Below are 27,828 nucleotides of genomic sequence, written 5' to 3' on the forward strand. Positions count from 1 at the left end.
ACCAGCAAGAGAAGCAGCACTGCAGATACTGACTGAGTCCGGGGCTCAGCTTGGAGCATCGACCGAGAAACGAAGATCCATTGCTCTCAACCTCTGTGTGTGTGTGTGTGTGTCAGTGAACGTGTATGTTTGTGTAAGAGCTGGTGTGTCATTCACTGCTCTGCCTGCGTATCCTTGCGTATCTGTGTCATCGGCCCTCTCCCTGCGCCCCTGTGCTGAGGAGGCGTTGGGCAGTATGGACTGTGCGCTGGCCGGGACCCCCCCCCACGGATCTAGGCTGCCCCCCCAGGACGGGCACACACCGCACCTCTGCTGATGGGCGAGGACACTGACACCACCCGAACACTGAACCACAGCTTCCTCCGAGACCACAACTATGTGACTGAAGGTAAGAGATGACAGGGGCGTGGGGTGTGGGGCTGCAGGTAACATAGCGGTTAAGAGTGTTGGGCCAGTAACTGAAAGGTTGCTGGTTCAAATCCCAAGCTGACAAGGTGAACAAAAATCTGTCTGTTCCCTTGAGCAAGGTACTTAACCTTAATTGCTCTGGATAAGAGCGTCTTCGAAATTACTTAAAGTATGTGTGTGCTCTACGACTGTTTATGTAAGTGTGTGTGTTTTCTCTCTCACAATCTCTTTGCTCATAGGGTAGATCTATAATCTCTCATGAGAGGATCCAGAATCTTTCAAAGGAGTCAGGTACAGTCAGTTCGTCAGTACAGTCAGTTAGTCAGTGCAGTCAGTACAGTCAATTAATCAATAAAGTCAGGTACAGTCAGTTAGTCAGTGCAGTCAGTATAGTCAGTCAATGCAGTCAGTACAATCAGTACAGTCAGTTTAGTCAGTACAGTCAGTACAGTCAGTTAGTCAGTACAGTCAGTTAGTCAGTACAGTCAGGTACAGTCAGTTAGTCAGTACAGTCAGTTAGTCAGTGCAGTCAGGTACAGTCAGTTAGTCAGTACAGTCAGTGCAGTCAGCTAGTCAGTGCAGTCAGTTAGTCAGTACAGTAAGTACAGTCAGTTATTCAGTACAGTAAGTACAGTTAATTAGTCAGTACAGTCAGTTAGTCAGTACAGTCAGTTAGTCAGTGCAGTCAGTTAGTCAGTACAGTCAATTAGTCAGTGCAGTCAGTACAGTCAATGCAGTCAGTGCAGTCAGTTAGTCTGTACAGTCAGTTAGTCTGTACAGTCAGTTAGTCAGTACAGTCAGTGCAGTCAGTCAATTACAGTCAGTGCAGTCAGTTACAGTCAGTGCAGTCGGTCAGTTACAGTCAGTACAGTCAGTACAGTCAGTCAGTTACAGTCAGTACAGTCAGTCTCTCTCTCTCCTGTCATCTCTCTCTCTCTCCTGTCATCCCTCTATCCTTTAGCTCTGATCTCTCCTCTCTCTCTCCTGTCATCTCTCACCTGTTATCTCTCTCTCCTGTCATCCCTCTATCCTTTAGCTCTGATCTCTCCTCTCTCTCTCCTGTCATCTCTCACCTGTTATCTCTCTCTCATGTCATCCCTCTATCCTTTAGCTCTGATCTCTCCTCTCTCTCTCCTGTCATCTCTCACCTGTTATCTCTCTCTCCTGTCATCCCTCTATCCTTTAGCTCTGATCTCTCCTCTCTCTCTCCTGTCATCTCTCACCTGTTATCTCTCTCTCATGTCATCCCTCTATCCTTTAGCTCTGATCTCTCCTTTATTTCTTGTTCTCTTTTTTCTCCTCTCTCTCTCTCTCTCTCTCTGTGTGTGTGTGTGTGTGTGTGTGTGTGTGTGTGTGTGTGTGTGTGTGTGTGTGTGTGTGTGTGTGTGTGTGTGTGTGTGTGTGTGTGTGTGTGTGTGTGTGTGTGTGTGTGTGTGTGTGTGTGTGTGTGTTAGTCAGTACAGTCAGTTAGTCAATTTGTAAGTCGCTCTGGATAAGAGCGTCTGCTAAATGACTTAAATGTAATGTAAATGTAGTCAGTACAGTCAGGTACAGTCAGTTAGTCAGTACAGTCAGGTACAGTCAGTTAGTCAGTACAGTCAGTTAGTCAGTACAGTCAGTACAGTCAGTTAGTCAGTACAGTCAGGTACAGTCAGTTAGTCAGTACAGTCAGTTAGTCAGTACAGTCAGTTAGTCAGTGCAGTCAGGTACAGTCAGTTAGTCAGTGCAGTCAGCTAGTCAGTGCAGTCAGTACAGTAAGTACAGTCAGTTAGTCAGTACAGTAAGTACAGTCAATTAGTCAGTACAGTCAGTTAGTCAGTACAGTCAGTTAGTCAGTGCAGACAGTTAATCAGTACAGTCAGGTTACAGTCATTTAGTCAGTACAGTCAGTTTGTCAGTACAGTCAGTTAGTCAGTGCAGTCAGTTAATCAGTACAGTCAGGTACAGTCAGTTAGTCAGTGCAGTCAATTACTCAGTACAGTCAGTTAGTCAGTACAGTCAGGTACAGTAAGTTAGTCAGTACAGTCAGTTAGTCAGTGCAGTCAGTACAGTCAATTAGTCAGTACAGTCAGTTAGTCAGTGCAGTCAGAGACAGTCAGTTAGTCGGGACAGTCAGTACAGTCAGTACATTCAGTTAGTCAATGCAGTCAGTTAGTCAGTACAGTCTGTTAGTCAGTACCATCAGTACAGTCAGTTAGTCAGTACAGTCAATTAGTCAGTACAGTCAGTACAGTCAGTTAGTCAGTAGTCAGTTACATTCAGTTAGTCAGTACAGTCAGTTAGTCAGTGCAGTCAGTTAGTCAGTACAGTCAATTAGTCAGTGCAGTCAGTACAGTCAATGCAGTCAGTGCAGTCAGTACAGTCAATGCAGTCAGTGCAGTCAGTTAGTCTGTACAGTCAGTTAGTCTGTACAGTCAGTTAGTCAGTACAGTCAGTGCAGTCAGTCAATTACAGTCAGTACAGTCAGTACAGTCAGTCAGTTACAGTCAGTACAGTCAGTCTCTCTCTCTCCTGTCATCTCTCTCTCTCTCCTGTCATCCCTCTATCCTTTAGCTCTGATCTCTCCTCTCTCTCCTGTCATCTCTCACCTGTTATCTCTCTCTCCTGTCATCCCTCTATCCTTTAGCTCTGATCTCTCCTCTCTCTCTCCTGTCATCTCTCACCTGTTATCTCTCTCTCATGTCATCCCTCTATCCTTTAGCTCTGATCTCTCCTCTCTCTCTCCTGTCATCTCTCACCTGTTATCTCTCTCTCATGTCATCCCTCTATCCTTTAGCTCTGATCTCTCCTCTCTCTCTCCTGTCATCTCTCACCTGTTATCTCTCTCTCATGTCATCCCTCTATCCTTTAGCTCTGATCTCTCCTCTCTCTCTCCTGTCATCTCTCACCTGTTATCTCTCTCTCATGTCATCCCTCTATCCTTTAGCTCTGATCTCTCCTTTATTTCTTGTTCTCTTTTTTCTCCTCTCTCTCTCTCTCTCTCTCTCTCTCTGTGTGTGTGTGTGTGTGTGTGTGTGTGTGTGTGTGTGTGTGTGTGTGTGTGTGTGTGTGTGTGTGTGTGTGTGTGTGTGTGTGTGTGTGTGTGTGTGTGTGTGTGTGTGTGTGTGTGTGTGTGTGTGTGTGTGTGTGCAGGTGGTTGTGTGTGACTGTCTCTGGGTACTGTACATACCATACATGCATATATACAAGTGACTCATGAATTTTCTTGAGTTTTCATGAAATTAAAACACACCAGAAATAAATGAAAACAGAAATCTCTCTCTCTCTCTTTCTCTGGTGATTGTTGAGTGTGTGTGGGCGGCTGACTGTCGAGTGACGTGCGTCAGAACAGAGGAGGTAGTTGTCTGAGTTTCATCCCTGTATCAGAATTCAGGATTAATATCCCAATCTATTTCCCTCTGTATTCCTGTTAATCTGAACTCAACACTGTTCATTTGGCTGGAACACTGGGCCACTTTCACACAGCAACATTGTTCAGCAGCTGGTCTCAGAGGTAGGATTACAATTCCAGAACGTTAAGGGGTTGTGTACCTGGAATTACCCTGTCTAGATAATCCATTACACACTGTGCTATTTTCAGTTGTTTATATCATTTGTTGGTATGTATGAATTAACAATGTCTCAAACAGTAGTGTGTGTGTGTGTGTGTGTGTGTGTGTGTGTGTGTGTGTGTGTGTGTGTGTGTGTGTGTGTGTGTGTGTGTGTGTGTGTGTGTGTGTGTGTGTGTGTGTGTGTGTGTGTGTGTGTGTGTGTGTGTGTGTGTGTGTGTGTGTGTGTGTGTGTGCGCGTGTGTGTGTGTGTGTGTGCGCGTGTGTGTGTGCGCGTGTGCGTGCGTGTGTCTCTCTCTGAGATACTTTCTATGTGTGTCAATGGATACTGAATACCGTACATTGTCTTTCACGAGGGTGTGTGTGGGTGGAAGGCGTGTTCCATTGCATGCACACTGTCTCCCATACATCATACATCACCATCTGTCCATCACCATGGAAACAGAACAGGAAGATACATTTGGCGTGTTGGGAGTGGCCTTGGGTGATTGACAGGCTAGCCCCGCCCTCTAACAATAGCCATATTAAATTATGCCATCAGACCACAGCTAGAGTCCCTGACGATTCAGAAACACAGGGAGGAGTACATACAGCCAACACCATGCGACTCCTGTCCTGGCAGAGAGGTGTGATGTATTAGCAGGGCCATTCACCTAGTCCCAAAACATATTGCCTAGACCGGTGTTGTGGTGCTTATTTGTTTCTGAAAACCTTTGCTGAAGATAGGAGAGTGCAGTGTCTTGTTATAATATACTATGGCGTTATAGAAATGATTGTAGAAACACAGGAATAAACAAATCCCATAGTTCCACAAGGATTAGGATGTTGTCGATATCGGTATTCAACCCCCCCCCTCCTCCTCTTCATCCATCCCCACCACCTCAACCCCTCTCTCCACACCTCCATCTATCTACATATCCATCCATCCACCTCTGCTCTATTCCTCCTTCCCCTCCTGATATTACTCATTACATTGACGATTGATGAAGTGTGTGTGTGCATACAGCAGTGTATCTGTAGCTATGTCAAGACCGAGGCCTCTCTTCAGTCTCCAGCGTTTCCTGCCCTAGGCTCGAAGAGGGGAGGATATTTAGCCCATTTCCTCCTGTCCCCCTCCCCCTCTCTCTCCCCCTCCTGCCCTGTAGACTCCCCCTCTCTGTACAACCCTCCTGTCCCCCTCCCCCTCTCTCCCCCTCCTGCCCTATAGTCTCCCACTCCCTGTACAACCCTCCTGTCCCCCTCCCCTCTCTCTCCCCCTCCTGCCCTATAGTCTCCCCTCCCTGTACAATCCTCCTGTTCCCCTTCCCCTTTCTCTCCCCCTCCTGCCCTATAGACTACCCCTCCCTGTACAACCCTCCTGTCCCCCTCCCCCTCTCCCTTCCCCTCCTGCCCTATAGTCTCCCCCTCCCTGTACAACCCTTTTGTCCCCCTCCCCCTCTCTCTCCCCTCCTGCCCTATAGACTACCCCTCCCTGTACAACCCTCCTGTCCCCCTCCCCTCTCTCCTTCCCCTCCTGCCCTATAGTCTCCCCTCCCTGTACAACCCTCCTGTCCCCCTCCCCCTCTCCCTTCCCCTCCTGCCCTATAGTCTCCCCCTCCCTGTACAACCCTCCTGTCCCCCTCCCCTCTCCCTTCCCCTCCTGCCCTATAGTCTCCCCTCCCTGTACAACCCTCCTGTCCCCCTCCCCTCTCCCTTCCCCTCCTGCCCTATAGTCTCCCCCTCCCTGTACAACCCTCCTGTCCCCCTCCCCCTCTCCCTTCCCCTCCTGCCCTATAGTCTCCCCTCCCTGTACAACCCTCCTGTCCCCCTCCCCCTCTCCCTTCCCCTCCTGCCCTATAGTCTCCCCTCCCTGTACAACCCTTTGTCCCCCTCCCCCTCTCTCTCCCCCTCCTGCCCTATAGTCTCCCCCTCCCTGTACAACCCTTCTGTCCCCTCCCCCTCTCTCCCCCCCTGCCCTATAGTCTCCCCTCCCTGTAAAACCCTTCTGTCTTATGGCTAGGAGTTCCTGGACAGAGATGGAAGGATGGTGAAATGGACATGTTAACGATAATAATAAAACCATGACAACATGCATGATTTGTTTGTATCAGTCACTACAGTATTAACAATGCCACCATTAATTTCATTATAGTACAGAAGAAGGAAAGGAGACACTTTAGAGCCCCCCCCACCTCCTCCTCTCTCCTCCCCTCCCTCCCTGTGGCATCCCTCTGTGATGCAGTGTAACTGAGACCCTGCTGCCCCCCTCTTGCAGGGCTGCTCGTGGCTTTAGCCTGAAGAGCCCGCCCCGCCTCCTCCCCTCTCCCGGACTCCTCCCCCAGGATGTTGAACCCTATCCAGGTCCTGTGCTCCGACATCACTTCCCTCTCTCTGGAGCCCGAGCCGTTTGCCTCTTACACTGAAGGTGTGTTTACACGATACAGTACCAAGTACTTTTCACTTTATCACCTATTCAGATCTATCAAGACCCAGAGCACTGTGTGTGTGTGAGCGACTGTGTCTGTCTCTGTGTGCATCTGGCTCTGTGAGTGTCTCTTTCTCTGTGTGTGTGTGAGCGACTGTCTATCTGTCTGTCTGTGTGAATAGATTGTTTGTGTGTGTGTGTGCGACTGTGTCTGTCTCTGTGTGCATCTGGCTCTGTGAGTGTCTCTTTCTCTCTGTGTGTGTGTGTGTGTGTGTGTGTGTGTGTGCGACTGTGTCTGGCTCTGTGTACATCTGGCTCTGTGAGTGTCTCTTTCTCTCTCTGTGTTTGTGTGTGCGACTGTGTCTGTCTCTGTGTGCATCTGGCTCTGTGAGTATCTCTTTCTCTCTCTGTGTTTGTGTGTATGTGCGACTGTGTCTGTCTCTGTGTGCATCTGGCTTGGACAGAGGACTATCTCTAGTATCAGTGCTGTAAGACAGAGGACTATCTCTCGTGTCAGTGCTGTAAGACAGAGGACTATCTCTAGTATCAGTGTTGTAGGACAGAGGACTATCTCTAGTGTCAGTGCTGTAGGATATAAGACTATCTCTAGTATCAGTGCTGTAGGACAGAGGACTATCTCTAGTATCAGTGTTGTAGGACAGAGGACTATCTCTAGTATCAGTGCTGTAAGACAGAGGACTATCTCTAGTGTCAGTGCTGTAAGACAGATGAATATCTATAGTGTCAAAGCTGTGGGACATAGGACTATCTCTAGTATCAGTGCTGTAAGACAGAGGACTATCTCTAGTGTCAGTGCTGTAAGACAGAGGACTATCTTTAGTGTCAGTGCGGTGGGACAGAGGACTATCTCTAGTGTCAGTGCTGTAAGACAGAGGACTATCTCTAGTGTCAGTGCTGTAAGACAGAGGACTATCTCTAGTGTCAGTGCTGTAAGACAGAGGACTATCTCTAGTGTCAGTGCTGTAAGACAGAGGACTATTTCTAGTGTCAGTGCTGTAAGACAGAGGACTATCTCTAGTGTCAGTGCTGTAAGACAGAGGAATATCTCTAGTGTCAGTGCTGTAAGACAGAGGACTATCTTTAGTGTCAGTGCTGTGGGACAGAGGACTATCTCTAGTGTAAGTGCTGTAAGACAGAGGACTATCTCTAGTGTCAGTGCTGTAAGACAGAGGACTATCTCCAGTATCAGTGTTGCGGGACAGAGGACTATCTCAAGTGTCAGTGCTGTAAGACAGAGGACTATCTCTAGTGTCAGTGCTGTAAGACAGAGGACTATCTCTAGTGTCAGTGCTGTAGGACAGAGGACTATCTCTAGTGTCAGTGCTGTAAGACAGAGGACTATCTCGAGTGTCAGTGCTGTAAGACAGACGACTATCTCTAGTGTCAGTGCTGTAAGACAGAGGACTATCCCTAGTGTCAGTGCTGTAGGACAGAGGATTATCTCGAGTGTCAGTGTTGTAAGACAGAGGATTATCTCGAGTGTCAGTGTTGTAAGACAGAGGACTATCTCTAGTGTCAGTGCTGTAAGACAGAGGACTATCTCTAGTGTCAGTGCTGTAAGACAGAGGACTATCTCTAGTGTCAGTGCTGTAAGACAGAGGACTATCTCTAGTGTCAGTGCTGTAAGACAGAGGATTATCTCGAATGTCAGTGTTGTAAGACAGAGGACTATCTCTAGTGTCAGTGCTGTAAGACAGAGGACTATCTCTAGTGTCAGTGCTGTAAGACAGAGGACTATCTCGAGTGTCAGTGCTGTAAGACAGAGGACTATCTTGAGTGTCAGTGCTGTAAGACAGATGACTCTCTCTAGTATCAGTGTTGTGGGACAGAGGACTATCTCTAGTGTCAGTGCTGTAGGATATAAGACTATCTCTAGTATCAGTGCTGTAAGACAGAGGACTATCTCTAGTGTCAGTGCTGTAAGACAGAGGACTATCTCTAGTGTCAGTGCTGTAAGACAGAGGACTATCTCTAGTGTCAGTGCTGTAAGACAGAGGATTATCTCGAATGTCAGTGTTGTAAGACAGAGGACTATCTCTAGTGTCAGTGCTGTAAGACAGAGGACTATCTCTAGTGTCAGTGCTGTAAGACAGAGGACTATCTCGAGTGTCAGTACTGTAAGACAGAGGACTATCTCGAGTGTCAGTGCTGTAAGACAGATGACTCTCTCTAGTATCAGTGTTGTGGGACAGAGGACTATCTCTAGTGTCAGTGCTGTAGGATATAAGACTATCTCTAGTATCAGTGCTGTAGGACAGAGGACTATCTCTAGTATCAGTGTTGTAGGACAGAGGACTATCTCTAGTATCAGTGCTGTAAGACAGAGGACTATCTCTAGTGTCAGTGCTGTAAGACAGAGGACTATCTCTAGTGTCAGTGCTGTAAGACAGAGGAATATCTCTAGTGTCAGTGATGTAAGACAGAGGACTATCTTTAGTGTCAGTGCTGTGGGACAGAGGACTATCTCTAGTGTCAGTGCTGTAAGACAGAGGACTATCTCTAGTGTCAGTGCTGTAAGACAGAGGACTATCTCTAGTGTCAGTGCTGTAAGACAGAGGAATATCTCTAGTGTCAGTGCTGTAAGACAGAGCAATATCTTTAGTGTCAGTGCTGTGGGACAGAGGACTATCTCTAGTGTCAGTGCTGTAAGACAGAGGACTATCTCTAGTGTCAGTGCTGTAAGACAGAGGACTATCTCGAGTGTCAGTGCTGTAAGACAGACGACTATCTCTAGTGTCAGTGCTGTAAGACAGAGGAATATCTCTAGTGTCAGTGCTGTAAGACAGAGGACTATCTTTAGTGTCAGTGCTGTGGGACAGAGGACTATCTCTAGTGTAAGTGCTGTAAGACAGAGGACTATCTCTAGTGTCAGTGCTGTAAGACAGAGGACTATCTCCAGTATCAGTGTTGCGGGACAGAGGACTATCTCAAGTGTCAGTGCTGTAAGACAGAGGACTATCTCTAGTGTCAGTGCTGTAAGACAGAGGACTATCTCTAGTGTCAGTGCTGTAGGACAGAGGACTATCTCTAGTGTCAGTGCTGTAAGACAGAGGACTATCTCTAGTGTCAGTGCTGTATCTCTAGACAGACAGAGGACTATCTCTAGTGTCAGTGCTGTAAGACAGAGGACTATCTCTAGTGTCAGTGCTGTAAGACAGAGGACTATCTCTAGTGTCAGTGCTGTAAGACAGAGGAATATCTCTAGTCTAGTGTCAGTGTCAGTGTGTAAGACAGAGCAATATCTTTAGTGTCAGTGCTGTGGGACAGAGGACTATCTCTAGTGTCAGTGCTGTAAGACAGAGGACTATCTCTAGTGTCAGTGCTGTAAGACAGAGGACTATCTCGAGTGTCAGTGCTGTAAGACAGACGACTATCTCTAGTGTCAGTGCTGTAAGACAGAGGACTATCCCTAGTGTCAGTGCTGTAGGACAGAGGATTATCTCGAGTGTCAGTGTTGTAAAACAGAGGATTATCTCGAGTGTCAGTGTTGTAAGACAGAGGACTATCTCTAGTGTCAGTGCTGTAAGACAGAGGACTATCTCTAGTGTCAGTGCTGTAAGACAGAGGACTATCTCTAGTGTCAGTGCTGTAAGACAGAGGACTATCTCTAGTGTCAGTGCAGTAAGACAGAGGATTATCTCGAATGTCAGTGTTGTAAGACAGAGGACTATCTCTAGTGTCAGTGCTGTAAGACGGAGGACTATCTCTAGTGTCAGTGCTATAAGACGGAGGACTATCTCGAGTGTCAGTGCTGTAAGACAGAGGACTATCTCGAGTGTCAGTGCTGTAAAACAGATGACTCTCTCTAGTATCAGTGTTGTGGGACAGAGGACTATCTCTAGTGTCAGTGCTGTAGGATATAAGACTATCTCTAGTATCAGTGCTGTAGGACAGAGGACTATCTCTAGTATCAGTGTTGTAGGACAGAGGACTATCTCTAGTATCAGTGCTGTAAGACAGAGGACTCTCTCTAGTGTCAGTGCTGTAAGACAGATGAATATCTATAGTGTCAGTGCTGTGGGACAGAGGACTATCTCTAGTGTCAGTGCTGTAAGACAGAGGACTATCTCTAGTGTCAGTGCTGTAAGACAGAGGAATATCTCTAGTGTCAGTGATGTAAGACAGAGGACTATCTTTAGTGTCAGTGCTGTGGGACAGAGGACTATCTCTAGTGTCAGTGCTGTAAGACAGAGGACTATCTCTAGTGTCAGTGCTGTAAGACAGAGGACTATCTCTAGTGTCAGTGCTGTAAGACAGAGGACTATCTCTAGTGTCAGTGCTGTAAGACAGAGGACTATTTCTAGTGTCAGTGCTGTAAGACAGAGGACTATCTCTAGTGTCAGTGCTGTAAGACAGAGGAATATCTCTAGTGTCAGTGCTGTAAGACAGAGGACTATCTTTAGTGTCAGTGCTGTGGGACAGAGGACTATCTATAGTGTAAGTGCTGTAAGACAGAGGACTATCTCTAGTGTCAGTGCTGTAAGACAGAGGACTATCTCCAGTATCAGTGTTGCGGGACAGAGGACTATCTCAAGTGTCAGTGCTGTAAGACAGAGGACTATCTCTAGTGTCAGTGCTGTAAGACAGAGGACTATCTCTAGTGTCAGTGTTGTGGGACAGAGGACTATCTCTATTGTCAGTGCTGTAAGACAGAGGACTATCTCTAGTGTCAGTGCTGTAAGACAGAGGACTATCTTTAGTGTCAGTGCTGTGGGACAGAGGACTATCTATAGTGTAAGTGCTGTAAGACAGAGGACTATCTCTAGTGTCAGTGCTGTAAGACAGAGGACTATCTCCAGTATCAGTGTTGCGGGACAGAGGACTATCTCAAGTGTCAGTGCTGTAAGACAGAGGACTATCTCTAGTGTCAGTGCTGTAAGACAGAGGACTATCTCTAGTGTCAGTGTTGTGGGACAGAGGACTATCTCTATTGTCAGTGCTGTAAGACAGAGGACTATCTCTAGTGTCAGTGCTGTAAGACAGAGGACTATCTCTAGTGTCAGTGCTGTGGGACAGAGGACTATCTCTAGTGTCAGTGCTGTAAGACAGAGGACTATCTCTAGTGTCAGTGCTGTAAGACAGAGGACTATCTCTAGTGTCAGTGCTGTAAGACAGAGGAATATCTCTAGTGTCAGTGCTGTAAGACAGAGGACTATCTATAGTGTCAGTGTTGCGGGACAGAGGACTATCTCGAGTGTCAGTGCTGTAAGACAGAGGACTATCTCGAGTGTCAGTGCTGTAAGACAGATGACTCTCTTTAGTATCAGTGTTGTGGGACAGAGGACTATCTCTAGTGTCAGTGCTGTAGGATATAAGACTATCTCTAGTATCAGTGTTGTAGGACAGAGGACTATCTCTAGTATCAGTGCTGTAAGACAGAGGACTCTCTCTAGTGTCAGTGCTGTAAGACAGATGAATATCTATAGTGTCAGTGCTGTGGGACAGAGGACTATCTCTAGTATCAGTGCTGTAAGACAGAGGACTATCTCTAGTGTCAGTGTTGTGGGACAGAGGACTATCTCTATTGTCAGTGCTGTAAGACAGAGGACTATCTCTAGTGTCAGTGCTGTAAGACAGAGGACTATCTCTAGTGTCAGTGCTGTAAGACAGAGGAATATCTCTAGTGTCAGTGCTGTAAGACAGAGCAATATCTTTAGTGTCAGTGCTGTGGGACAGAGGACTATCTCTAGTGTCAGTGCTGTAAGACAGAGGACTATCTCTAGTGTCAGTGCTGTAAGACAGAGGACTATCTCGAGTGTCAGTGCTGTAAGACAGACGACTATCTCTAGTGTCAGTGCTGTAAGACAGAGGACTATCCCTAGTGTCAGTGCTGTAGGACAGAGGATTATCTCGAGTGTCAGTGTTGTAAGACAGAGGATTATCTCGAGTGTCAGTGTTGTAAGACAGAGGACTATCTCTAGTGTCAGTGCTGTAAGACAGAGGACTATCTCTAGTGTCAGTGCTGTAAGACAGAGGACTATCTCTAGTGTCAGTGCTGTAAGACAGAGGACTATCTCTAGTGTCAGTGCAGTAAGACAGAGGATTATCTCGAATGTCAGTGTTGTAAGACAGAGGACTATCTCTAGTGTCAGTGCTGTAAGACGGAGGACTATCTCTAGTGTCAGTGCTGTAAGACAGAGGACTATCTCGAGTGTCAGTGCTGTAAGACAGAGGACTATCTCGAGTGTCAGTGCTGTAAGACAGATGACTCTCTCTAGTATCAGTGTTGTGGGACAGAGGACTATCTCTAGTGTCAGTGCTGTAGGATATAAGACTATCTCTAGTATCAGTGCTGTAGGACAGAGGACTATCTCTAGTATCAGTGTTGTAGGACAGAGGACTATCTCTAGTATCAGTGCTGTAAGACAGAGGACTCTCTCTAGTGTCAGTGCTGTAAGACAGATGAATATCTATAGTGTCAGTGCTGTGGGACAGAGGACTATCTCTAGTGTCAGTGCTGTAAGACAGAGGACTATCTTTAGTGTCAGTGCTGTGGGACAGAGGACTATCTATAGTGTAAGTGCTGTAAGACAGAGGACTATCTCTAGTGTCAGTGCTGTAAGACAGAGGACTATCTCCAGTATCAGTGTTGCGGGACAGAGGACTATCTCAAGTGTCAGTGCTGTAAGACAGAGGACTATCTCTAGTGTCAGTGCTGTAAGACAGAGGACTATCTCTAGTGTCAGTGCTGTAGGACAGAGGACTATCTCTAGTGTCAGTGCTGTAAGACAGAGGACTATCTCTAGTGTCAGTGTTGTGGGACAGAGGACTATCTCTATTGTCAGTGCTGTAAGACAGAGGACTATCTCTAGTGTCAGTGCTGTAAGACAGAGGACTATCTCTAGTGTCAGTGCTGTAAGACAGAGGAATATCTCTAGCGTCAGTGCTGTAAGACAGAGCAATATCTTTAGTGTCAGTGCTGTGGGACAGAGGACTATCTCTAGTGTCAGTGCTGTAAGACAGAGGACTATCTCTAGTGTCAGTGCTGTAAGACAGAGGACTATCTCTAGTGTCAGTGCTGTAAGACAGAGGACTATCTATAGTGTCAGTGTTGCGGGACAGAGGACTATCTCGAGTGTCAGTGCTGTAAGACAGAGGACTATCTCGAGTGTCAGTGCTGTAAGACAGATGACTCTCTTTAGTATCAGTGTTGTGGGACAGAGGACTATCTCTAGTGTCAGTGCTGTAAGACAGAGGACTATCTCTAGTGTCAGTGCTGTAAGACAGAGGACTATCTCTAGTGTCAGTGCTGTAAGACAGAGGACTATCTCGAGTGTCAGTGCTGTAAGACAGAGGACTATCTCGAGTGTCAGTGCTGTAAGACAGATGACTCTCTTTAATATCAGTGTTGTGGGACAGAGGACTATCTCTAGTGTCAGTGCTGTAGGATATAAGACTATCTCTAGTATCAGTGCTGTAGGACAGAGGACTATCTCTAGTATCAGTGTTGTAGGACAGAGGACTATCTCTAGTATCAGTGCTGTAAGACAGAGGACTCTCTCTAGTGTCAGTGCTGTAAGACAGATGAATATCTATAGTGTCAGTGCTGTGGGACAGAGGACTATCTCTAGTATCAGTGCTGTAAGACAGAGGAATATCTCTAGTGTCAGTGCTGTAAGACAGAGGACTATCTTTAGTGTCAGTGCTGTGGGACAGAGGACTATCTCTAGTGTCAGTGCTGTAAGACAGAGGACTATCTCTAGTGTCAGTGCTGTAAGACAGAGGACTATCTCTAGTATCAGTGTTGTGGGACAGAGGACTATCTCTAGTGTCAGTGCTGTAGGACAGAGGACTATCTCTAGTATCAGTGTTGTGGGACAGAGGACTATCTCTAGTGTCAGTGCTGTAAGACAGAGGACTATCTCTAGTGTCAGTGCTGTAAGACAGAGGACTATCTCGAGTGTCAGTGCTGTAAGACAGAGGACTATCTCTATTGTCAGTGTTGTAAGACAGAGGACTTTTAAATACGCCACTCATTGCTTCAAGCCACACCTCGCCACACCCACCAAATGGGAGGAAACATACAGTGCCTTGCAAAAGTAGTTATGCACACTCAAGTTTTCTGTTTTTTTATCTTATTTCTTGTTTGTTTCGCAATAAAAAATATTTTGCATCTTCAAAGTAGTAGACATGTTGTGTAAATCAAATGATACAAACCCCCCCAAAATCTATTTTAATTCCAGTTTTTAAGGCAATAAAATAGGAAAAATGCCAAGGGGGTGAATACTTTCGCAAGCCACTGTACTGTTCAAGAACGTACAATAACGTTTTGGGGAACGTTTCAGGACAAACTTGTTCTGTAAAGTAGAAAACGTTCAAACGAACTGAACACACCTCAGGTTTAATTTGGGATGTTTGTGGGCGAGGCAAGGCAGGCCCATTATTTACCCCAGATTGATGATTTCTTCTTCTGCTGCTACTGCCTGCCTCACCAACCAGACTGCTAATGCCTGCCTCACCAATCAGACTGCTGCTGCCTGCCTCACCAACCAGACTGCTACTGCCTGCCTCACCAACAAGACTGCTACTGCCTGCCTCACCAACCAGACTGCTAATGCCTGCCTCACCAACCAGACTGCTCTGCCTGCCTCACCAACCAGACTGCTTCTGCCTGCCTCACCAACCAGACTGCTTCTGCCTGCCTCACCAACCAGACTGCTAATGCCTGCCTCACCAACCAGACTGCTCTGCCTGCCTCACCAATCAGACTGCTACTGCCTGCCTCACCAACCAGACTGCTACTGCCTGCCTCACCAACAAGACTACTACTGCCTGCCTCACCAACTAGACTGCTACTACCTGCCTCACCAACCAGACTGCTGCTGCCTGCCTCACCAATCAGACTGCTGCTGCCTGCCTCACCAATCAGACTGCTACTGCCTGCCTCACCAATCAGACTGCTACTGCCTGCCTAACGAACCAGACTGCTACTGATAGGGACAGACCACTTCAACCTGTTGCCATGGCAACCCCTGCACGGGAATACCCTGCCCAGTCCCCTCTTAGAGATATCAGCACAACTCATTGTCTCCCTCATCCCATCATTCACTACTTAAGGCCAGATCACAGCAGGGTTCAAAGGCTGGATCTAACCTGCCACTCGACATCTCCACTTCTTCCTGTTATCATTATCAATACCATGGTTTATTCACACTTTAGTAATGGTTACTAACCTATTTGGTAATGGTTTAATCACAGTTTATAAGCAGACCTAATAACATCGAACAGCCCCCGTGATATGCTACTTATCAGGGAAGTTAGGAACAAATATACACAGGCAGTTAGGAAAGCTGAGACTAGAAATTTGCATCCTGTAGCACAAACTCAAAAAAGTTCTGGGACATTGTAAAGTCCATGGAGAATAATCGCACCTCCTCCCAGCTACCCACTGCACTGAGGCTAGGAAACACTGTCACCAGCGATAAATACACTATAATTGAGAATTTCACAGATCACTGCACCCGTACATAGCCCATCTGTAAATAGCCCATCCAATCTACCTCATCCCCATACTGTATTTATTTATTTATTTTTCTCCTTTGTACCCCAGTATCTCTACTTGCACAGTCATTTTCTGCACATTCTACCATTCCAGTGTTTAATTGCTATATTGTAATTACTTGGCCACCATGGCCTATTTATTGCCTTACCTCATTTGCACATGCTGTATATAAACATTTCTACTGTATTATTGATTGTATGTTTGTTTACTCCATGTGTAACTCTGTGTTGTTGAGTGTGTCAAACTGCTTTGCTTTATCTTGGCCAGGTAGCAGTTGCAAATGAGAATTTGTTCTCAACTAGCCTACCGGGTTAAATAAATGTGAAATAAAAACATCTAATCAAATAGAAATGTTATCTATTATCAATAGAACCATTGGTTATGTGAGACAGCATCCATTCTAACATATTGAATCATGGAGGCAATCCATTGACTATCATTACCACTTTAATGTAATGTAATATTTAATCAGTCAGCTGTAAGTAGGAGATGCTATCTGACAGGATGGTTCCTGGCTGCTAAAACAGGCCTCCTCCTTAGACTGGCCTGTAGTGTCTCAGACATGTGGGGAGATAATTGGAGGGTTAGGAGAGATCAAAGAGCAATATTTACCATTCAGTCACCACGTTTCACTACTCAGTCTGTAGCTGTGGTGTGTTTTAGATACATGTCTGGTTTGAGGGGGCGGGGGTTATGTGTTCATTTTTATTCATTTGCTTACTTACTGTATTGTTGGGTGATGCTGCTTACAGTACCAGATGATAATGAATAGTTAATGATGGTGCATGTTGATCTGTGTTCTGTTTGCTAATAGCTATTCTCTCTCTCCCTCTCTCTCTCTCCCCCATCTCACCCCATCTCTCTCTCCCTCCAATCTTACCCCATCTCTCTCTCCCTCCAATCTTACCCCATCTCTCTCTCTCTCTCTCTCTCTCTCTCTCTCTCTCTCCTATCTCACCCCATCCCTCTCGCTCCCATCTCACCCCATCTCTCTCTCTCTCTCCCATCTCTCTCTCTCTCTCTCTTGCTCTATCTCATCTCACCCCACCTCTCTCTCTCCCATCTCACCTCACCTCTATCTCTTTCCCATCTCACCCCATCTCTCTCTCTCTCCCATTTCACCCCACCTCTCTTTCTCTCCCATCTCATCCCATCTCTCTCTCTCTCTCCCTCCCATCTCAATCTCACCCCATCTCTCTCTCTCCCATCTCACCCCATCTCTCTCTCTCTAACCCATCTCTCTCCCATCTAACCCATCTCTCTCTCTCCCATCTCACCCCATCTCTGTCTCTTTCCCATCTCACCCCATCTCTCTCCCATCTCACCCCACCTCTCTCTCTCTCTCCCATCTCATCACATCTCTCTCTCCCTCCCATCTCACCCCACCTCTATCTCTCTCCCATCTAACCCCATCTCTCTCTCTCACCCCATTTCCCTCTCACTCTCTCTCTCTCTCTCTCTCTTTCTCTCTCATCTCACCCCACCTCTCTCTCTGTCCCATCTCACCCCATCTCTCTCTCTCTCCCCCATTTCACCCCACCTCCCTCCCATTTCACCCCATCCCCCCCCCCCCCCCCATCTCCCCCAGCTGATATCATCTCCACTGTTGAGTTCAACCACACTGGAGAGCTCCTGGCCACAGGGGACAAGGGGGGACGTGTGGTCATCTTCCAGAGGGAACCTGAGGTACATGGACACACACCAACCACAGACCTGGCACTGTGTTTGCTCACGTTTAGGGTCAATTTCACATGATTACTTACAAACCTGTCTTCTCTGGCTCTTTCATTCATATGTGTGCATATATATACATATACATACACACAAACAGGGTAAGACAGAGCCATTCTCCCAGGGGGAGTATAATGTCTACAACACCTTCCAGAGTCATGAGCCGGAGTTTGACTACCTGAAGAGTCTGGAGATAGAGGAGAAGATCAACAAGATACGATGGCTGCCACAGCAGAACGCTGCCCACTTCCTCCTCTCCACCAATGGTGAGGGATTACTGCCTTTGCACCAGGGAGTTATTAAAATGTTTTTACATGATATTACCATGTTATTGTTACCCATTCATCAACACTTGTCCTGCCTGTCTGCCAGTTAAGACAGTTTGAGCCATTTGATTTGGGAATGATCCTGTCTGTGTAATAAGACAGTTTGAGCCATTTGATTTGGGAATGATCCTGTCTGTGTAATAAGACAGTTTGAGCCATTTGATTTGGGAATGATCCTGTCTGTGTAATAAGACAGTTTGAGCCATTTGATTTGGGAATGATCCTGTCTGTGTAATAAGACTGTTTGAGCCATTTGATTTGGGAATGATCCTGTCTGTGTAATAAGACAGTTTGAGCCATTTGATTTGGGAATGATCCTGTCTGTGTAATAAGACAGTTTGAGCCATTTGATTTGGGAATGATCCTGTCTGTGTAATAAGACAGTTTGAGCCATTTGATTTGGGAATGATCCTGTCTGTGTAATAAGACAGTTTGAGCCATTTGATTTGGGAATGATCCTGTCTGTGTAATAAGACAGTTTGAGCCATTTGATTTGGGAATGATCCTGTCTGTGTAATAAGACAGTTTGAGCCATTTGATTTGGGAATGATCCTGTCTGTGTAATAAGACAGTTTGAGCCATTTGATTTGGGAATGATCCTGTCTGTGTAATAAGACAGTTTGAGCCATTTGATTTGGGAATGATCCTGTCTGTGTAATAAGACAGTTTGAGCCATTTGATTTGGGAATGATCCTGTCTGTGTAATAAGACAGTTTGAGCCATTTGATTTGGGAATGATCCTGTCTGTGTAATAAGACAGTTTGAGCCATTTGATTTGGGAATGATCCTGTCTGTGTAATAAGACAGTTTGAGCCATTTGATTTGGGAATGATCCTGTCTGTGTAATAAGACAGTTTGAGCCATTTGATTTGGGAATGATCCTGTCTGTGTAATAAGACTGTTTGAGCCATTTGATTTGGGAATGATCCTGTCTGTGTAATAAGACTGTTTGAGGTGGAGGATTGGAGAATTGTGTCGTCTGTCCATCAGATAAGACCGTTAAGCTGTGGAAGGTGAGTGAGCGGGACAAGAGGCCTGAAGGCTACAACCTGAAGGATGAGGAGGGCAGGATGAAGAACCTCTCCACTGTCACCTCACTACAGGTACACACCACCTCTTCCTCAGCCTTCTTTCTCCTCCTCTCCTTCTGTCGCCATCTGTCTATCTATCGTATCTATCCATCTCTCATTAAATGCATCATGTCACTCTGGACTATTGTCTGTCTGTCTGTCTGTCTGTCTGTCTGTCTGTCTGTCTGTCTGTCTGTCTGTCTGTCTGTCTGTCTGTCTGTCTGTCTGTCTGTCTGTCTGTCTGTCTGTCTGTCTGTCTGTCTGTCTGTCTGTCTGTCTGTCTGTCTGTCTGTCTGTCTGTCTGTCTGTCTGTCTGTCTGTCTGTCTGTCTGTCTGTCTGTCTGTCTGTCTGTCTGTCTGTCTGTCTGTCTGTCTGTCTGTCTGTCTGTCTGTCTGTCTGTCTGTCTGTCTGTCTGTCTGTCTGTCTGTCTGTCTGTCTGTCTGTCTGTCTGTCTGTCTGTCTGTCTGTCTGTCTGTCTGTCTGTCTGTCTGTCTGTCTGTCTGTCTGTCTGTCTGTTTTTCTTTCTGTGTGTCTCTGTTTTTCTTTCTTTCTCTTCCCTCTGTATCTATGTCCTGTGTGTGTTCTGTGCACACACACTTCACACACATGCACGTGTTCCAGATCAGACAGCATAAGTAGGTCAGTGGTGCAGATATTTTTGCATTTATTAAAGTGGGTCATTGGCACAAGGTGTGTGTAGCAGTATTGCTTCTGTCCCTCTCTTTGTCCCAACCTGCGCTTGAACCAGGGAACCTCTGAACACATCAACAACTGCCTCCCAGCACACCACCTATTGCTCCACAAAATAAACGACTACTTCAAGATCTCAGAGCGAGGGACGTCACCGATTGAAACGCTACGTGTGCGTGTGCGTGTGTGTGTGTGCGCTTGGCGACAACATACTGCCAGCTGTTCTGTTGTTTGGGTGGGACTGTTGTCTCTGTGTTGGTGAAAACACAGCCATACTCCTCTGTACTGGTTGACATGATTTGTTGCATTCTTCTCATGTCATCATCCCTGTGGCCTAAAGAACTGACGGAAGAAGATTTTGAACAAGGTCACATGACCAATAGATATAGAAAAAATCTATTAGTGAGAAACCTTGCTTTTCTCTGCCTTAATTTCCACAAGCGATAATATCCCAGTATTGCAGGCACTCCTAATGGCTATATCTCAGTGATTTCTCTGTGCTCTCTGTAAAGATACAATCAATTTGAATCTCCCATTTTGGACAAAATGAAATAAACCAATTTATTTTTGACTAATTCTGTGAATGTGGACTCTATCATTTGATCTCATCATTTTGGGTCTACTCACCACATGACACATCTGTGTTTCAGGCTGTATCCTCTGATAGGGATCATCAATTCGATTTAGCCACGGGAGGATTTTTTCTTGAGGCGAAACATACTGTAATTACAAATATTTGTAGACTGCAAGATGCCCAAACAGATATAATATTTGACTAAAACATGCGTAAAAATACTTGGGAAAATATTTCCAAAATTAAAATCACTTGGAGCTGTCATGCTGGTGTTTTTATAGTATTTTATGTCCAAGAATGGAAAATAAAAAGTTTGTTTAATCCTTTGATAATTTAGGGGACGAAATGAAACCATCTGCGAGCCAAATACGGCATGCGGCAGTTGGGGAATCCTGGTGTGTTGTGTGTTCTGACTGTCTGTACTCTGTCTAGGTGCCGGTGTTGAAGCCCATGGATCTGATGGTGGAGGTGAGTCCTCGGCGTGTCTTTGCCAACGCCCACACCTACCATGTCAACTCCATCTCTGTCAACTCTGACCATGAGACCTACATGTCAGCTGACGACCTGAGGATCAACCTCTGGCACCTGGGCATCAGCAACCGCAGCTTCAGTATCCTTTAGATCAGACAATGGGTCAATACACACACTCTTCTATAAGACACTGTTCATTCACACACACGCACGCACGCACGCACACACACACACACACAGTGATGTGGGTGAGGGGAATCATTCCTGAGGAGTGAAAATGCAGGTCAATTAATAATTACATCTATACATTTTTCTCTCCTTTTGTGGCATGTAACACAGCTGAATAGAACACACACCCTCCTCACCCCAGACAGGATTTGCGTGTTACAATTAATCTGAAATTCAGATTATCCTCCCACTATCCCTAGTACCCCTTAAAGGTATGTGTGTAATACTATATGTAATAATGTCAGTGTGTTTTGGTGTATCATTCTGAATATGCTATGTTTGTAATCACCCTCGTACACAATCAAATGTGTGTATGCTGTTATATAGACAGTATGTTGTAGTCCTGAACCCGTGCCCCAGACATCGTGGATATCAAGCCAGTGAACATGGAGGATCTGACAGAGGTGATAACAGCAGCAGAGTTCCATCCTCACCACTGTAACCTGTTGGTCTATAGCAGCAGTAAGGGAACTCTACGGCTCTGTGACATGAGAGAGGCCGCACTGTGTGACAAACACTCCAAACGTGAGTACTCACACACACACACACACACACACACACACACACACACACACACACACACACACACACACACACACACACACACACACACACACACACACACACACGCACACGCACACGCGCACACGCAAGCACACACGCACACACACGCACACACACGCACACACCCGCACTCACACACACACACTAACACACACACACATTCTCACCCCGTCTCCTCCCCCAGTGTTTGAGGAGCCGGAAGACCCCAGTAACCGCTCCTTCTTCTCTGAGATCATCTCGTCTGTGTCGGACGTGAAGTTCAGCCACAGCGGGCGCTACCTGCTGACCAGAGACTACCTCACTGCCAAGGTGTGGGACCTCAACATGGAGAACAAGCCCCTGGAGATATACCAGGTGAGGAGTCCAATATCACTATTAACACAGAGACACAGACAGTATGTAATATCACTATTAACACAGAGACACAGACAGTATGTAATATCACTATTAACAAAGAGACACTGACAGTATGTAATATCACAATTAACTCAGACAGTATGTAATATCACTATTAACACAGAGACACAGACAGTATGTAATATCACTATTAACACAGAGTCACAGACAGTATGTAATATCACTATTAACACAGAGACACTGACAGTATGTAATATCACTATTAACACAGAGATACAGACAGTATGTAATATCACTATTAACACAGAGACACAGACAGTATGTAATATCACTATTAACACAGAGACACAGACAGTATGTAATATCACTATTTACTCAGACAGTATGTAATATCACTATTAACACAGACACAGACAGTATGTAATATCACTATTAACACAGAGACACAGACAGTATGTAATATCACTATTTACTCAGACAGTATGTAATATCACTATTAACACAGACACAGACAGTATGTAATATCACTATTAACACAGAGACACAGACAGTATGTAATATCACAATTAACTCAGACAGTATGTAATATCACTATTAACACAGAGACACAGACAGTATGTAATATCACTATTAACACAGAGACACAGACAGTATGTAATATCACTATTTACTCAGACAGTATGTAATATCACTATTAACACAGACACAGACAGTATGTAATATCACTATTAACACAGAGACACAGACAGTATGTAATATCACAATTAACTCAGACAGTATGTAATATCACTATTAACACAGAGACACAGACAGTATGTAATATCACTATTAACACAGACAGTATGTAATATCACTATTAACTCAGACAGTATGTAATATCACTATTAACACAGACAGTATGTAATATCACTATTAACACAGACAGTATGTAATATCACTATTAACTCAGACAGTATGTAATATCACTATTAACACAGACAGTATGTAATATCACTATTTACTCAGACAGTATGTAATATCACTATTAACACAGAGACACAGACAGTATATAATATCACTATTTACTCAGACAGTATGTAATATCACTATTAACACAGAGACACAGACAGTATATAATATCACTATTAACACAGAGACACAGACAGTATGTAATATCACTATTAACACAGAGACACAGACAGTATGTAATATCACTATTAACACAGAGACAAAGACAGTGTGTAATATCACTATTAACACAGAGACACAGACAGTATATAATATCACTATTAACACAGAGACTCAGACAATATGTAATATCACTATTAACACAGAGACACAGACAGTATGTAATATCACTATTAACACAGAGACACAGACAGTATATAATATCACTATTTACTCAGACAGTATGTAATATCACTATTAACACAGAGACACAGACAGTATGTAATATCACTATTTACTCAGACAGTATGTAATATCACTATTAACACAGAGACACAGACAGTATATAATATCACTATTTACTCAGACAGTATGTAATATCACTATTAACACAGAGACACAGACAGTATATAATATCACTATTAACACAGAGACACAGACAGTATGTAATATCACTATTAACACAGAGACACAGACAGTATGTAATATCACTATTAACACAGAGACAAAGACAGTGTGTAATATCACTATTAACACAGAGATACAGACAGTATGTAATGAGGGGATACCTTACTGAGCCACTACACTGGGAGAGTAGGGGGGGATACCTTACTGAGCCACTACACAGGGAGAGTAGGGGGGGATACCTTACTGAGCCACTACACTGGGAGAGGAGGGGGATACCTTACTGAGCCACTACACTGGGAGAGGAGGGGGATACCTTACTGAGCCACTACACTGGGAGAGGAGGGGGGATACCTTACTGAGCCACTACACTGGGAGAGGAGGGGGATACCTTACTGAGCCACTACACTGGGAGAGGAGGGGGGATACCTTACTGAGCCACTACACTGGGAGAGGAGGGGGATACCTTACTGAGCCACTACACTGGGAGAGGAGGGGGATACCTTACTGAGCCACTACACTGGGAGAGTAGGGGGATACCTTACTGAGCCACTACACTGGGAGAGGAGGGGGATACCTTACTGAGCCACTACACTGGGAGAGGAGGGGGATACCTTACTGAGCCACTACACTGGGAGAGGAGGGGGTGGACACCTTACTGAGCCACTACACTGGGAGAGGAGGGGGATACCTTACTGAGCCACTACACTGGGAGAGGAGGGGGATACCTTACTGAGCCACTACACTGGGAGAGGAGGGGGGATACCTTACTGAGCCACTACACTGGGAGAGTAGGGGGATACCTTACTGAGCCACTACACTGGGAGAGTAGGGGGATACCTTACTGAGCCACTACACTGGGAGAGGAGGGGGATACCTTACTGAGCCACTACACTGGGAAAGGAGGGGGGGTTACCTTACTGAGCCACTACACTGGGAGAGTGGGAGGGGATACCTTACTGAGGCCTATCTACATCTGCAATGCAGCAAGGAGACTGAGAGGGAGGTGGGAGAGGGAACTGTAAAACTCTTCTGATTGGTCCGTATTAACTGAAGTCTTTCCTTCATTGAGGAGAGGACAGGAGAGGGGGAGGGGGAGGGGGAGAAAAGGTTAACACTGAAGTAAAAAAGGAAAGATGTGAAGGTGCAAGTGTTAAGAAGGGTGGGGTGGGTTGTGAGGGGAGAGAACAGCTAATGTTTTCTTCAACACAACACATTTTCATTGGTCAGCGAGAACGGTATGGAAGCAAACATACCAATACGTTTTGATTTACAACCGAACCATCAACTCAGTTTGACCGTAGATGGACCGCTGGACGCAGACATCACCACCCAGACAAAATGCTGATACAAGCAGGTCCAACAAATCAATAGGGAAGTGTGTGTGTGCGCGCGCCTGTGTGTGCGCCTGCCTGGCTCTGTCCTAAATGGATTAGATTAGAATGTGGTTCTGTAGTTCTCCTAAAATATATTAGGTTTATCCTCTCCTCTCTCAGAATGAATATACTGTAATAAGTGTCACAGCTGTCTACGTGAGTACTGTGCTGTGGATTCTGTTTAGAGCTGTCCCTGTCAGTGTTGCACACTGTGTCCTGACTCTGTGTGTGTGTGTGTTGGCTGTGAACAGTGTGTTGATTAAATCTCTGTGTGTGATCCTGCAGGTGCATGAATACCTCCGCAGCAAGCTTTGCTCCCTGTACGAGAACGACTGCATCTTCGACAAGTTTGAGTGTGTCTGGAACGGCTCAGACAGGTAGATGAAGTGTGTGTGTGAGTGAGTGAGTGAGTGAGTGTGAGTGAGTGAGAGAGAGAGAGAGAGAGAGAGAGAGAGAGAGAGAGAGAGAGAGAGAGAGAGAGAGAGAGAGAGAGAGAGAGAGAGAGAGAGAGAGAGAGAGAGAGAGAGTTTGTGAGTGGCTCTTCTAATCCGTTATTTGTTGCTCTGGGAATGAACTCTTCTCTCTCTCTCCCTCCATCCCCAACTCCCAGTGTGATCATGACTGGGGCCTACAACAATTTCTTCCGGATGTTTGACCGGAACACCAACCGTGATGTGACCCTGGAGGCGTCCAGGGAGAGCAGTAAGCCCCGGGCCGTGCTCAAGCCTCGGCGCGTCTGCCAGGGCGGGAAACGACGCAAGGATGACATCAGCGTGGACAGCCTGGACTTCACCAAGAAGATCCTGCACACGGCCTGGCACCCCACGGAGAACATCATCGCCATCGCTGCCACCAACAACCTGTACATCTTCCAGGACAAACTCAACCAGGAGATGCATGGCTGAGAGAGAGAGAGAGCGGGAGGCTGGAGACACACACACACACACACACACACACACACACACACACACACACACACACACACACACACACACACACACACACACACACACACACACACACACACACACACACACACACACACACACACACACACACACACACACACTGATGCAAACATTCATTCAGATAGTAAGGCAAGCAAGAACATGTAACATATGCACACACACACACACACACACACACACTCTCTCTCTAGATGACAGGGAGATGCTGTAAAGACACACACTCTCGCTCTCTCTCTAGATGACAGGGAGGTGCTGTAAAGACACACACTCTCGCTCTCTCTCTAGATGACAGGGAGGTGCTGTAAAGACACACACTCCGCAGTTCTCAATGGATGGACCGGTCCACCCTAGGACCAGACAGGGGGAGCTGGATAACCCAATAAGAATGATGCTGGATTATGGTTTATGGAATTCTAAATCATGGATGTGTTGACTGTTGACCTCTGGATTGTGGCTGATCTGATGGTGTTTGTTTTGCTATTGGTCATTTTTGCATTCTGAGGGGTTTGACCTCTTGACAGGAGGAGCTTTCACATGTGTCTGCCTTTTTCTGATCATCTGCCTCTTCCTCTTCTTCCCCTTCCTCCTCACTCTGTTTCTGTACATGTCTGTGCTCAGTCATCTCCTACAGTCTGGACTGATTCTTGACGTTGGTGTAAAAAAACCTTTGTGGTTCCTGGTGGTAAACTAGTGGAAATGTTTGCGGAATGTTTGAAGTCTAATTATAGTTTTTTTGTTAAATCATGAATTATCATTAATGATGATGATGGTGGTAAAAGTGATGACAATGACAGTTAATGGTACATGAGACATTAGTCAGTAGGACGTTGGGTTCCACAAGGCTGTTAATCCTGGTGTTTCAGTTGATTGTGAAGACTGCTGGGGAACTTGGCTGTGTCGTGCTACTTTGCAATGAAACACAAGGAATGAAGCAAAAATCAAGTCCAACAATCAAGCAAAAAAATATGCTGCATGATGGATTTTTTTTTTGTTTATATAAATTTACTGGCTGCCTTTCTAACCATAAACAGGCTGTAAAAAGGCTTCTGGAGCTCTGCCTCTACACAGCACTAGTTACCATAGACAACAACAAAGAGCTCTCCTTTTGTTTGTGTTTACCGGACACAAAAAGCATGTTTACCAGTGTTCAGTTTTACAGTGTACATTTGAAATGAAGCCCAAATAATACATAGTTTTACATGAAGATACTGAACCAGAGGTATGGGGAATGTTTTATCAACGATGTAAACTAAACTGTTAAAGGAATGTTTTATCAACATTGTAATCTAAACCTTTAAAGGAATGTTTTATCAACGTTGTAATCTAAACCTTTAAAGGAATGTTTTATCAACGTTGTAATCTAAACCTTTAAAGGAATGTTTTATCAACGTTGTAATCTAAATCTTTAAAGGAATGTTTTATCAACATTGTAATCTAAACCTTTAAAGGAATGTTTTATCAACGTTGAAATCTGAAACTTTAAAGGAATGTTTTATCAACATTGTAATCTAAACCTTTAAAGGAATGTTTTATCAACGTTGTAATCTGAAACTTTAAAGGAATGTTTTATCAGGGTTGTAATCTAAATCTTTAAAAGAATGTTTAATCAACGTTGTAATCTAAACCTTTAAAGGAACGTTTTATCAGGGTTGTAATCTAAACCTTTAAAGGGCCTGAATGGTATCTGCTGTATATTCAACTCTTTTTGACATTTCTAGGTTTGTTGTTTCGGATCAAGAACCAAGTGTGCAGAGCCGACCATCTCTGACGATGGTGCTCATGGCAACAAGAGAGAGATTATTAAACTCTTCCCTCTGGCCTTTCAACAAATTCAGAATGTTTTGGAGAAGTTCTTGTTAATTTATGTATTTTTTTACCATCTGTCACTTGTGTTTGATTTCATGTCCTGCTGCACTGGCATTGATTCACATATTTTGTGTTCATGTATTTTCAACGGGAAAAAAAATCTCATGAACAATTATGAATAAGTTGATGTTATTTTTTTTCTGAATAAAGATTTCAACAATATTGCATCCTA

The 27,828-nt window shown here is 45.2% G+C and overlaps 1 protein-coding gene across 3 annotated transcripts; it reads left to right on the top strand.

The window, feature by feature from the left end:
- The first annotated feature begins 13 nt into the window (after window positions 1-13).
- On the top strand, window positions 14-27,828 carry LOC124011681 (serine/threonine-protein phosphatase 2A 55 kDa regulatory subunit B gamma isoform-like). 3 transcript variants are annotated; one of them, XR_006834610.1, is made up of 11 exons: window positions 14-388; window positions 6,211-6,360; window positions 17,472-17,569; window positions 17,715-17,880; window positions 18,931-19,043; window positions 20,708-20,885; window positions 21,335-21,499; window positions 21,723-21,892; window positions 25,108-25,199; window positions 25,433-26,039; window positions 26,087-27,828. XR_006834610.1 is itself a non-coding variant. In XM_046325163.1 (10 exons), exons 2-10 carry the CDS (start codon window positions 6,279-6,281, stop codon window positions 25,725-25,727), a joined length of 1,359 nt encoding a protein of 452 aa, XP_046181119.1. In that variant the 5' UTR covers window positions 14-388; window positions 6,211-6,278; the 3' UTR covers window positions 25,728-27,828. The 3 variants fall into 3 exon arrangements, 2 of the variants coding, with proteins under 2 accessions (XP_046181119.1, XP_046181120.1); XM_046325163.1 differs by having other exon boundaries at window positions 25,433-27,828; XM_046325164.1 differs by lacking the exon at window positions 6,211-6,360 and having other exon boundaries at window positions 25,433-27,828.

This window comes from Oncorhynchus gorbuscha, linkage group LG23, assembly GCF_021184085.1.
Source record: "Oncorhynchus gorbuscha isolate QuinsamMale2020 ecotype Even-year linkage group LG23, OgorEven_v1.0, whole genome shotgun sequence".
Lineage (NCBI taxonomy): Eukaryota > Metazoa > Chordata > Actinopteri > Salmoniformes > Salmonidae > Oncorhynchus > Oncorhynchus gorbuscha.

What these genes read in the sequence shown, in the direction of transcription:
- LOC124011681 (XM_046325163.1), top strand. Translation starts at nt 6,279, where the DNA reads ATGTTGAACCCTATCCAGGTCCTGTGCTCCGACATCACTTCCCTCTCT. An exon ending in CTTCCTCCTCTCCACCAATG is followed by an intron (nt 17,881 to 18,930) that starts GTGAGGGATTAC and finishes TCTGTCCATCAG; the next exon opens with ATAAGACCGTTAAGCTGTGG. An exon ending in CATCAGCAACCGCAGCTTCA is followed by an intron (nt 20,886 to 21,334) that starts GTATCCTTTAGA and finishes CCCGTGCCCCAG; the next exon opens with ACATCGTGGATATCAAGCCA.